Source organism: Vigna umbellata, chromosome 1 (genome assembly GCF_029865625.1).
Source record: "Vigna umbellata cultivar VRB3 chromosome 1, Vumbellata_1.0, whole genome shotgun sequence".
Lineage (NCBI taxonomy): Eukaryota > Viridiplantae > Streptophyta > Magnoliopsida > Fabales > Fabaceae > Vigna > Vigna umbellata.
This window is the reverse complement of record NC_142165.1, coordinates 93,202,011-93,215,352: the sequence shown is the minus strand read 5'-3', so window position 1 is coordinate 93,215,352 and position 13,342 is coordinate 93,202,011. Positions and strand designations below refer to the sequence as shown.

General features: G+C 32.3%; 1 protein-coding gene across 1 annotated transcript; it reads left to right on the top strand.

Moving 5' to 3' along the window:
* Window positions 1-2,435: 2,435 nt before the first annotated feature.
* UGLYAH (ureidoglycine aminohydrolase) lies at window positions 2,436-12,734 on the top strand. Its single transcript, XM_047296897.2, has 13 exons — window positions 2,436-2,648; window positions 2,816-2,944; window positions 3,563-3,650; window positions 3,742-3,818; window positions 4,576-4,615; window positions 4,711-4,777; window positions 6,150-6,235; window positions 6,495-6,576; window positions 7,039-7,095; window positions 7,224-7,262; window positions 11,452-11,522; window positions 12,269-12,322; window positions 12,409-12,734. Exons 1-13 carry the CDS (start codon window positions 2,615-2,617, stop codon window positions 12,476-12,478), a joined length of 894 nt encoding a protein of 297 aa, XP_047152853.1. The 5' UTR covers window positions 2,436-2,614; the 3' UTR covers window positions 12,479-12,734.
* The last annotated feature ends 608 nt before the right edge of the window (window positions 12,735-13,342 follow it).

The following is a 13,342-nucleotide window of genomic DNA, read 5'->3' as shown; positions in this document are numbered from 1 at the left end:
CTTTCCGTACATGCCATTCAAACAAAATGTATAAAATGTGTGTTTCACGTGACATTTGATGCGACGGCAGGACAAAATGCTCCACAGAACCACAGGTACGAAGAGGCTACGAAATTTTTCACAGAAGATATTTAATTTTTTAAAAATTATAAAGATTAAACTTAATTATTAATAAATAAGTTAAAATAATTCTTACGATAAAAGATCGAATAATGACAATTAGTATTTAAATTTAATAAATGAGAAATAGTGTAAGAGATAGAGCTAGATTATTCAATAATAAATTAATTCGATTTAAAAATTATGTTGACAAATAACACGAGAAATCAAATTATATTTGATTTATATTTTTCTAAAAAGTATGGTTTGGGGGTTGAAAACCTACACGAACCATAATGCATTGTATTTATTTTTTATTCTGCCATCTAATGTTTGTTAATCTGTTGAAATGCATAGACCAAACAAAACTTGTCATTTTCCTTTCGTCAGCTTGTATTGGTGGATATACCTCTGCCAACCGTTCTTGTTTATTCTTTCAGTTGTAGAAAATGTAGTAAAACTTATCATATTAATTAATGGTTCAATAATTTCTATGACTTCAACTGGCATAACATGTGAGATTTTAGTGCATAGCAAATCATTGTCTTTATTGAAAAATATTACTTTAATTTCAAACCGATCTTTCTAGTGCTTAATATTTGGAAAAAAAAACTGAAAAACTGAACAATATTATATCTAATAAATGGGGATATTAATTTTGATAACGGTAGAATATTAAGAAATACTATATTTGTATTATATACCAAATTATCGTCTTTATTGAAAAGTATAACTTTAATTTCAAACCGATCTTTCTAATGCTTAATATTTGAAAAAAAAAAATGAACAGTATTAAATATAATCAAATGGGATGTTAAAAAAGTAACGGCAGAATATTTAATAAATACTCTACTAATTATATTTATATTGTATTTAAAAATGATTTTTAAATAATGTTTTCAGAGTCCTTGGTATATGAATATGATAAACACTCGTAATAAAAACAGTATCTGATGTTCGGATATACGAAAGCTTATATACAATAACATTATATTTTTAATATAATAACATTCATATATTATGAGATATAGTTCTTAATATTTAATATAGTCTTTCTTTGATAACAAAAGCTTAAACATTTTAAAAAGATATATTAGAAGTGACACATATACATAATGCCATAAAACTATAAATATGAAATTATAAGCTTGTTCGCAATATTCACACCCGTGAATGACTGAATGCTTTTTCTCCTCGTATATTATGTTATCTTCATCTTGTGAAATTCACAGTCATATATATATATCACCTATACATAAAAATAATTTAAAACTTGTAAGTTTTAAATAAAAATATAATATACTAGCAAATTAAAAAGTCATACAATCAACATAAAATATCAAGAATTACCTGATACAAAACCCAAAACGTGTAATGATAATCATAAACACGACAGGTCAATTGCTCAATCATTGTTTCTCAAAAACCATAACCATAACATGTTTGAGCATTTTCCAAATCCGTAGTGTATGATTAGATAAATTTTATGTTTAATGAATTTGACCACTAGATAATAACCTCTCTTAATTATTTTTCATTAACTTAAATCAAAATATCAATGGAATCGAAATAATCACAATTCAATTCCTCACATTGTAACATTACGATATATGAATAACTACCTCATCATTTAAATCGAATACATTTTAATTCACAATAAACATTATCAACAACAATCACAGAAAAAAAAAAACTAACAAACATAATATATCACATATTCATTCATCACATCCTCATAAAATATTAAATTATCATACAATGTTATTCATAAAATATTAAATTATTACACAATTTTATACTTATGTACTTTAACTCAATAAAACTCGTTTAATAACAATCATTTTTTTCATATGGTTATTTATAACAAATAATCTTACTTTATATAGATAATCAATATATATTTGGATCAAGCCTATTTAATGTAAGAAATCTTAATTTAATTTAATTTAACAAGACTATTTTTTTAAAATAAAAGAATAATTTTGAACTATTTTTAGATATATAAATATAGATATATCATCACTCTAAATAATAACACACATGCAATATTTTTAGCTTAAGCAATATATATATATATATAGTATAAAATAATCCACATTGGTTTTTCATGCCTTTATTCTCATGGATGAGGACAGTAAAAATCGTACAGGTGTATTTATTTTTTCAGATTAGCAAATACAAACACCAGTGGATCATTCATCGTCTTTGATTTCACGTATAGATTACATCCGTGGATCAGAGAAAGTTTCATATCCTAAATAAAATTAAAAGGGTAAAGAAAGGGGGCATAGAAAAAATAAATATAAAAGATTTGAATAGAGTATTTTCATGGCCCCAGGCAGATTCCATGTTACAATTATTGTAGTGCATCATGGTATCAGCGTCCATTGTATTTGTAGGTCTTAAGGAATCTTTGTTAAGTGCTCCTTTAAGTCCGTGACACACTCATCCACACCCACACTCTCATCTGAGCCACTGTTCTCAGTCCGAACACTTCTCCATTTCTCATCTGAAAATGAGGAGCATCTTTGCAATTCTCTTTATTCTGGGTACTCTCTTCTCTCCAATTTTGTTCTGTACTCTGTTTGGCCGCTGAACGAAAAAAAACGCAGCAACAATTTTTAACTTGTGTTGGTTTTCTCAGTTGTTCGAAGGAGGAGTTTTGGTGGTTGAAGAGAGTAGGAAATGACTTATTTGTGTTTTGTTGATTCTTCAGGCTTGTTTAAGCATGCTTTTTCTGAAGAAGGGTATTGCTCTGCTCCTTCTGGACTTAGTACGGACGCGAAAGCAAAGCCTCTTTATTGGAAAGTCGACACTCCCACTCTCTCTCCTGTTCACCTTAAAGGTTAGTCAAATGTTTTTGTTATGCTATTTTTCTTTCCTTGTCTTAAAAAAAAGATATTATTATGTTGATGTAAATTGTTTAACGGAGCAGGAAACAAACAGACTACTGGTGATTGCTGATTAGATTTCCCTTGATTTTTTTAATAGACGGGAGATTTGTGTCTATGTCAATAGAGGGTCTTTCTTGTAAAGACAAGATGCATTTTATTTCCAAAGAAATGATGTAAATGCCCTATAAAAGGTTTATGATGCATAATAAAATAAAACACATGAGACCGTACATTTTGTAGCAGCAGGCTTGTATGCATTGTTAACCCAAGAATTTCACAAAGTTTTGGACTCATGGCTTTTTCCCAAGATGTGGATTTCTAATTATAATGATTTTTATTTTGGTTGCTGAAAGAACTGGCTTAAGAGGTGAAGTTGGACACTTGACTACCAGGCTTGACTATTAGAATTCTTTCTTGAGTTGTGATATATATGTTAATTATAACGGACTATATGTAAAGGGTATTTAGATATTAAAGTTTCTTTTTCTGTTTAAGTCTTGGACTATTTTCATGAAAAGAACTTTGCAGTGAATTTGCATTGGACTGAGTTTACTTGCTTTTGTTTGCAGATTTACCTGGATTCACACGCAGTGTTTACAAGAATTCCCATGCTTTGATATCACCAGAAAGTCATGTTTATGGCCCATTGCCTGATTGGTACTCTCGACTTTCTTCATTTGTTTTAGTTAAGATTTTAAGCCTCTTCATTGTCCTCTTGTTGTGTAGTAACTTTAATTTTCTTCGACAGGAGCGACACAACTGGGGCATATTTAATTTCACCAGAAATGGGTTCACACTTTTTAATGTACCTAGCTAAGTTGAAAGGTTTGATTATGACTTATTCGACTGAATTCATAATATTTACCAAGTTGCCTGGGTATATTGTCATTAGATGATATTGTTACTTCAGCATATGTGAATCAATTATTTTAGTCATCCACACTACATATCTTTGCCGACATACTAATTTTTTGATGCCATTTATCTTCTCATATGCAATTATGCATCATTTGGGTGCAACTTTATTACAAGCCTCCTAACATTAGATCAACCTTACTGGAAAAAGAAGTGTGGCATGGAAAACATTGGACCCCAAGAAAGATAATGGAAGAAAAATTACCCTGTACAGTTAATTGCACCTCAGAAAATCTGGGTTCATCCCTCTCAGAGGATTCTCTCTGTATAATCCAAAGTAAAATTGCTCCGGTCCAATGCTGCACGTCAACTGCTTTAACATACTTGAACTCTAAAAAGCCTGGGAATGGCTAGTAAGTTGTTACTGTACCTTAACAAAATATCTTCCGTCCTGGAACCAACCTTCATAATAAATATACGACTGGTCTTTTGGTTCAGCCTAACTTTTAGTGCTTGGCAATATCTTATTTGCTTTTCTTTTAGGGATCAAAATGATATTGGGTTACAATTTCAATCATATCCTCCAAGTCTACCTTTACACTTTCCCTTAACTCCAATGGGCATTTCATTTGTGACATTTGATATTTTATGTATGTTACCATTCTCAGTTTTCCCTGAAACTAAATTTTCTGGTATGCATTTGATATGTGCTTTGTCCCCTTTATAGATAATTCAAGATCCGGACTACCCCTGCCTGGTGTGGAGAGGTTGTAAACATGTTATTTAGCTTTTTCAGTTTTTGCATTCTACCCCTCAATTTCTTGTAAATGACACTTCAACTATTTAATATTGTTATGTGTAGGTTTATCTTTGTGCTCCAAGGAACCGTCACCGTCACTAATGCCACTGGAGTTAGCCAACTACTTAAGGTAATAAGTCTACAATTAGTATTGTAAATGTTTCTGTCAGTATGATAACCAATTTTTAAGTACTGTTAAAAATTGATATTTGATACAAATTTAAGGTTTGGTCAATATTTTTTTTAAATCACTATCATCTCTTTTCTTAAAGTAATAAAAGAAGAAAACATTATTAGAAAGGAAAAAGAATCTGGAGGAGAATGAAATATCTTCCTTAAAAGAAACAGTTGACGATAACAGTGGGCCAAGTTAGCCAAAAAAATTAAACGGAAGTTTCAATCTCTCTTCGTATCACTAGTTACTGTTCTCTTGAAAAAATCTCAAGTAAAGTACACCAAAGGAAATATGTAGACACTGTCTCTTCCTACAAACATATCAAGGGAAGAGAGAAAACCCTTGAAGATTTGGACATTCCTCTGCTGCCAAATGCACCAGAGAGCTGCACATGCCACTCAATACTATAAACTTGTACCCTCCTCATTCCACTTGTAACCCTTGAAAAATATCATGAGAAATTTCTTCCCAAGGTGTAATGATACACGTGTAGTCACTCAATGCAAACACAAGCATAAGGCTGTTTTTGAACTTACTCAAACCATATACAAGAACGAAAGGTTTTCACATACCGTTTCCCTCTACCAGTATTTATGCACTTGTGGGAGTTCCATGATAACTATGTTAGCTTCAGGAAATATGTTATGCATGATTTATTCTTATTACTGTTCTTCTTCTAATTTTGGTTACATTTTTCTTAGATCCAGCTCATTTATTTAACGCTGGTGGTAGGTTAGCTTTGACCCATAAGTGTTCTATTTATACAACAGAAGATTCAGGGGCATTGAAATTGGACTTAAATTCAAGATTCAATCCTTGAAATGTTTTTATATAAAAATAAAAGCTGATTGCCGTTGCTTCAAAATTTTATTTTCTTATAATGTGCCATTACTATTTTTCATTGCTAGAGAGCTTTATGCTTTAATAATCATGATAGGAAGATTATACGACAGAAGGGAAAAGAGAAGGAATGCATGCTTAAGTTGATTGCAGTTTATGATATTATTTCTTATTTGTCACTCTATTACAAGTTTCACTCCTTTGGTGAATCCTCTTATTTTCCGGTTTTCTGGTAGTAGGAAGTAATCATAGAAATTCATATTTCCCTCACTTGTGATACTTATCATGATGACCTTAGTTTTATGTGCACACTGCTTAGCTATGTAATCAAGAATGGTGAAAGTAGACTCATTACAATTGCAGTGTCTTTCTTTCAGTCATATTTTTGTCTGGCTACTAGCTTTATACCATTTTTATGAAAGTTTAGATGATCACTATATTTCCTATGATGGCTATAAAAAATTTCATGTCATGGCTTTAATTCCAGGTGGATTCATATGCTTATTTTCCTCCAAATTTTGAACATTCAATTGAATCTGATGCACTTGGTACTATTGTGGTATTTGAACGAAGGTTTGTGCTTTTTACTTGCCCACTTGCAATTTATATGTTTCATCTCCATCTCCTTGCCATTATGAGAATTCTTGCATTTAATTATGATTATCATACTGAAAATAGATGGATCCATTTTATATTTCAAGGTTCTTTATAAGCAGTTGCAATATAAATTGGTATAGAATGCATATTATATATATTTTTGTGTACATTCAAATAGTGAGCTGTCACGAGTACTCTAATGACTTGAGTATGAAAAATGTCTATAATCTTTCAGATATTCTCCACTGGCAAATCATATCCCAGAGCCATTGGTTGGTTCAACTGATAAACACCCACTCCTTGAAACTCCTGGCGAGGTAAGTTGACTCTACTGTGCTGAAAAGCAGTTTGCTTTATTTCATCTTCTTTTTCTTGGCTTGAAATTCAGGGATTAAATTTTCCAATTTAGGATGATAGTTCATAAAAGAATATTTATGACACTGTTATGTCTATTAACGTCAATGCATGGAGCAATACTTACATGTTTTGGGTTCATTCACTTGTCATGAATCTAGGCGTGTTTATTACTCTGAAACATTCAATCATCTTTTTCTGGCTGTATTACACCTGTCAATTCAGAACTTTCTGACAGTCCATGTTTAGCAACTTGTACAAGTTACAATATGATTTTAAACTATTGTGATATATCAGAAATTCCTCGTGTGTTGAGGGTTATCCTCAATAATCAGGTCTCTGTGCTCTCTCTTTATCTATCTTAGGTTTTTTGAACTTTGCTCACTGTATCTTAAGTTTTTTATTCTCTCTGTATGCTTTGTCAGATTTTTGAGCTACGGAAGCTTATTCCAACAACTTTGGCATACGACTTCAATATCCATGTAAGTTCAAATCTCTTATGTACTTATTCTTTTGGCTCGGTCTGTTATTCATTGCATTATACTGTTTTCATATGATCATGGTTTCCGGTAAATTTCTGTAAATGTTACTGATGAACTGATGACTGCAGATAATGGATTTTCAACCCGGAGAATTTCTCAATGTGAAGGTAATTTGTCTCTCTGCCAGTACCATACTGATGTGGATGTGTTGTGTATGTATGCGGTAGAGGTGCATTAAGAATTGGGTCTCTACAATGGGGATATGGTAGTAAGTTGCCTCTCTTTTGTTGGACAAAAGTATGGTTCGTACCTATATAAATGTTCAAGAAGCAACCAAATGACTATCCTTGGGCAGATTCTAGCCACCTTTAATTTGTGATAAATGCTCATTCTCGAAGCCTATTTAAGGGAGACTTGAGTGATGTTTTATATCATCCTCATTTCATCCAATCTCTTCTCTGGTGTAATTTTTGTTTATAGGTTCTATTTAATGAGTGATACGTGGAGATGTTTTACTTCTATTTTTGTGAGTGATAATTGTTTTTTCCTCACAAGTTGAGAGTGATTGAAACAAGTATATTATTTCTAGTGTGATCCCTTTCACTTGTGTACTGATGTAGCCTATAGCGAGAGAATCGCAAAACCCTTGGTCTTCATTTTATCTTTATTCTTTCTCTTGCATACTTTTGTCGCAAGCCAACTTGTGGTTTAAATTTCCCAATGGGGATATCTCTTAGATTTTGAGCTAGATAAACTCATCCTTAAAAAAACGACTTGCAAGATAATTAGTGTAAATCTTACAAGGATTACATTATCTATATTACATTCCAAAACAACTTCTCAAAGTGTGTTTCTAGTGCCTTTGGTCATGGAGAATTCTTGTATATTATTAATCAGTTCTAAAGGGAGATAGCAACTATTTGATGTTTAGATAATGAATTCAATAGCAAAGTGACGCATGACACAATGTCAAGAATAGTTTTGCACTTATGAGCCTATCTCAATATATGTTCATGGTTACTCTTGCCATATAAATTGTTGGTATTGGTATCTTGAAGTTGAAAATGCATAAGGACACTCTACAAAATGAGGGGGACATCATGTAAATGACTTGGAGAACCTTTTGTTTATTGGATAGACCAAAGGTGCTAGACCCATATCGAAGGTTGTTAGAGGTACCAAATTATATTGGAAGCACAAAGTATTGCAACAAAATTGTTCATGCTTCTGGGAGACCAAAGGCAAGAGGTGGATTGTGTTGTAAAATATGAAGAGAATACGAACAAGTAATTTCCTGTGTATATTTACTATCCTTAAGGATTTATTCGTAGTGTATGCGCAAATCCCTTAGGATAAAACAAGAACTTCTCAGATTTTTTGAGAAACTTAGAACTATAGAGAGGAATTCTTTTGAGAGAGTAAAAAAATAACCAAGGATTATGGAAGAATAGGAAAAAGAGAAGAAATCGGGAGGAGTGAACTAATCTTTGTGTTATTGAAAGAAGAAATGTAAGTCCATGTGTTCGTCTTGGGAAGAAATGAAATTATTGTATTTTATAGAAGAGGTGAAAGTTTGTTCTGCATGATCTCAAGCTTGAGCAACCAATAACCCACTTCATTCATGGATAAATATCCATTGTGGGGCAAATAAGTCAAGGGGTGCAAGACCACTACGACCCACATTAATAGACTTGTGCAACTTCTTTCACTTGTCGTTTCCTTAATTCTAGGTAACTCCCAAGGACACGTAAACCATTTTCCTTCCTTTTGCAATACCACTTCTCGAATTCACAACAGATTGTGGATGCATTTTTTTTGCAATATCCAACCAAGAACTTCAAGTATATCATCACAAAATGGATGATATATCACAATGAGGTTTGAAGAATGTAGTATAATTTTATCTCCTTTATGGGCTTAAGTGGGTAAATATCTTTTGTCTGAATTGTTTTGTAAGTAGAGTAGATTGAAGTTTGGAAGATCAATTGCCAAAAGTAAGCACATACTCACTTTGACGTATGAGAATAACTGAACATGACCATCGGAGGAGCCAAATATTTTGCATTAGTATGTGCTTGAAGAAACCCAATTACTGTATGGTCCAAAATAGGTGTGAGATGTAAGTGAAAGGGATTTGATTCCTTCATCATAAGTCTAGGATCCATAATACTCACTTCAGGCCATTATGCAAATTAGAATAGTTTTGACAATGATAATTTAATTCTTTAGTTGTATGTGGATGACATGATAGGTCCTAATAAAAGTTAAGTCCGACAATTTAAGGGAAAGTTCGCTAAGCAGTTTACTGTGAAAGAACTTGGAACCTACAAACAACTTTAGGGATGCAGATTTCATTGAGATGGAAAAGTCAGAAAAGTTGATTTCTTAGAAGAAAATATTGAGGTGATTCTAGTTGCAAGATAGCAAATCAATCTCTAGCCCACTTATTAATAACAAATTATTCTCAAGTATATGTCCCAACATTGAAGCAAAATGATGGAAATGTCTCAAGTATCATAAGAATTAACAGTGGGAAGCCTAAAATTTGCCATGATGTATAAAGGCAAGACATTGATCAAAATTAGTCAATACACGGGAAATCTTGGTAAAGAACATTGGAGTGCTCTAAAAAGGATCTTGAGATGTATCTATGGAACCTCACATGCTGCATTATGTTACAAAGGGTCAAATTTTATGGTCAAGGGTTATGTTGATTTAGGTTTTGCAGGAGACTTAACACAAGATAATCCACATTAGGCTATATGTTAATTCTTGTAGGATGAGTTGTAAGCTAATTATCAAAATTATATATTGTGATAGCCTTATCTACCGCAAGTATGGAATATATGGTGACTGCACAAGATGGAAGGAAAGCAATTTGGATACAAAGGCTATTGGGGGAGACTGGACACAAACGAGAAAATTTCTCTTTTCTATGCTAGTGAGTGACTTGCATGTTGAGGAATCTAACTTTTCATTCTAGGTATAAACATAAGAGTTCAATTTTATTTTGTTCATGAAGTAGTGGAAGATGGAAAAGTAGACATGCCAAAGATTCATACAAGAATCAAGTACATGTTTGACTAAGCTTGTAAATGTAAGCATGGTGTAGATAATGGTCAATGGAAAATATAAATACAAGTTTGACTAAGCTTGTAAATGTTGACATAGTGTAGATCCTCAGAAAACATAAATAGCGGAGAGGTGACTTGTGCGGAATGAATATTGAGGCTGAAAGCATGAAGACATGATTCAAAATGACCTGATTACAAATCAGAGTCTTGAAATGGGAGATATGTTGAACAAGTCATGATTAGTAGCTAAATAAATGATTGGCAAGAAGCAAATAGATGACCATCCTGGTCAGATTCTAGTCACATTTAATTTGTGTTCAAGGTTCATTCCTGAAGCCTAGATTGGGATGGCTGGAATGATGTTGGGTATCATCCCTATTCTATCCAATCTCTTAACTTGTGTAGCTCTTCTAGAGGAAAATTGTAGGTGGATGTACTCTATAATTAATGATAGAGTGATGGTTGATTTCTCCAAACAAATGGAAAGTGATTGTAATTACTATATTCTTTCTGGTGTGATCCTTCTTTCACCTGAGAGTGGATGTAGCTCATAGTGGAAAAACCATATAATTCTTGGATTTCATCTCATCTTCATTTTTTGTCATTTCAACTTTTGTTGCAAGTCATGGTCCAAATATCCGAATATCTCTTCACTTGCCAAATGATATAACTCTGGTATGAATTGTAATAGTGTAAAGTTATAGTGTAGTCATGCAATTATGCAATCGTCCTTTACGACAATAAATGGAGATTATGGTCTAAACTCTAATGTTCAGTAACAGTTTTATGTTAAGCTTCTGATCGGCTTGGCAATAATTTGGTTTGATTGATGTATACTTCTTATTTAGCCAATTATTTCAAGTTCCTATTTTTTTGAATCATCAAATACAAATTTAGTTTTATCATGTGATGTCATGATTGAAACTTGTATAATCGAACTTGTTTAAAATGCGTTATCACTTGAAACGTGTAGTCTACTTCACTTGACAATGAAGATCAATTTTATCACTTACAGGACTACCTAATGTGATGTTATGCTATTCAAAACCTATCCTTATTACATTTTATCAAACAGATAAAAGTAAAAGGATAAACATCTTTAATACAAGCACTCTTCCATGAAATTGTTTTTGAAATCAGTGGGACATTTGCTTCTTGATGTTATGATAAATTGTACACCTCTCCTAGTTATTCATACACAAGTCTAGGAGAGAGTTAGTTCGTCTTCCAACTAAAGTTGAAAGACCTTTTTATAGTTTTATTAATTTTTTGGCTTTTGCAGGAGGTCCATTATAACCAGCACGGCTTGCTACTATTGGAAGGGCAAGGCATTTATCGTTTGGGTGATAGCTGGTAAGAGTTCTAGACCTAACCTATAAAAAATGGTCTGAATGTTGCATGAAGTTCTATATAGTGGCACTTTTTGTTTCCATTGAACTTACTTGGGCAGTGCGAAAGATGAGTTTCACTTGGCCTAGTAGTGTATCTGACTGTTATATGGAAAAATCTATTACTTCGTGCTATGCCTATCCAATCACTTGAGCTTTCGAGTTGAATTTGAGATCTTGGCCCCATGTTGGCTACATAATGGTGAGCTATTTGAGCTTAATTGGTCCGGTAGAAATGATTGTGCATCTTGGTTGATTACGGCTGTCCATGACCTGTCTCTCCCCACTAACTCAACCCAATTTGAGGTTTATTTTGATGGGTTCAGATTTTAGAAATTATATTTGTTGTATTCAGTGGACAGTTTTGATCTACGTTTTGGCTCTTCCCAATCTAGTTTGACATCCTAATATTCTTCTAAAACATAAGATTTTTTAACAATTATATAAGCTCGTTGGTTCCAAACTGTGCCACTCAGATCCCTAGTTGAGAGCATTACACATTCTATTTTGTTCTATGTGGTGTCTGCCACAGATTATGGGTTAGATTTTTGGCTGTGTTCTTCGGTGAGTTTCGTTGGAATATTCTATTGTTTATGATTTTTCTAGGATCGATTTGTTACATGATATTTTTAGTTCATATCATTAAAAGCTGTGGCTTTACATTGGTGATTTGTTTTTTCACTGTTTTTTGTTTTGTTTTTCTGTGAATAGGTACCCAGTTCAGGCGGGTGATGTCATTTGGATGGCACCATTCATCCCACAGTGGTAAATTATACTATTATATATTACTGTCTTCATTCTGAAGGATTAATTGTTAGAACATGTTGAATGATACAATGTGCTGTTTTCAGGTATGCTGCCCTAGGGAAAACAAGAACACGGTATCTTATATACAAAGATGCCAACAGAAGCCCGTTGTAATAGTAATTGTAATTGTAATTGTTGATGGAGGTTAGACAAATGATATGGAGGACAGTGACCCCCTTCTTATGTAGTGATTTAAATAAAGGACTGAATGCATTTCACTATCTACCACGTGAACTTATTGAACAAACACTACTGAATCATCCTTTAGGGTTTTGAAGAATGTATCTTGCTCCGGTCAGAAATTTCCAAGGGACTCTCAATCAGCCCATTTGGAATTAGTTTTTTTTTTAATATAATTTTTTTATAGGAATATTTCTCTCCTAGTTATTGAAGGGTTTTGATTTAGATTATCCGAATTAATAGGAAATAATTTTGGAATTTCAGACCACTAATTTGGATTCTTCCATAGGGTACGCATCTTTGGTCGTGGGGAGATTCATGAATTATTCTACTTAGGAGAAGTACTTAACTAACATGTATATTATGACAAGTCTTTCAAATATATTGGTTATTAAATTATGAAAGAATTAGTGTTTTTAATTTCGTTATCACTTTAAATTTTGAAACATTTAATACCAGTCAACTTTAAGATTGAAGTTGTCAATAAATTAATTCGTATTATATTTAATACTACATTATTTTGCTCTTCTATTTATGCCTGACAGTGAGTATAGGTATAAGTATATCCTCTCCCATACTTGAATTGTCTAAAATGTTAATTAAGTAATCTTGTTTTGAAATATAAAAATCAAATAAAAAGGAATAATATTAAAAGTTTATTATCAAAATGATATTTTTTTAATGTCAAATTAAAATAAAATGTGAATAGTAATTTCATAAATTTTAAGTAATTATGTAAAAGAGTAAATAGTTACACATTGAAATTTTATTACTATAATCTCTATTATTTTTATAAAT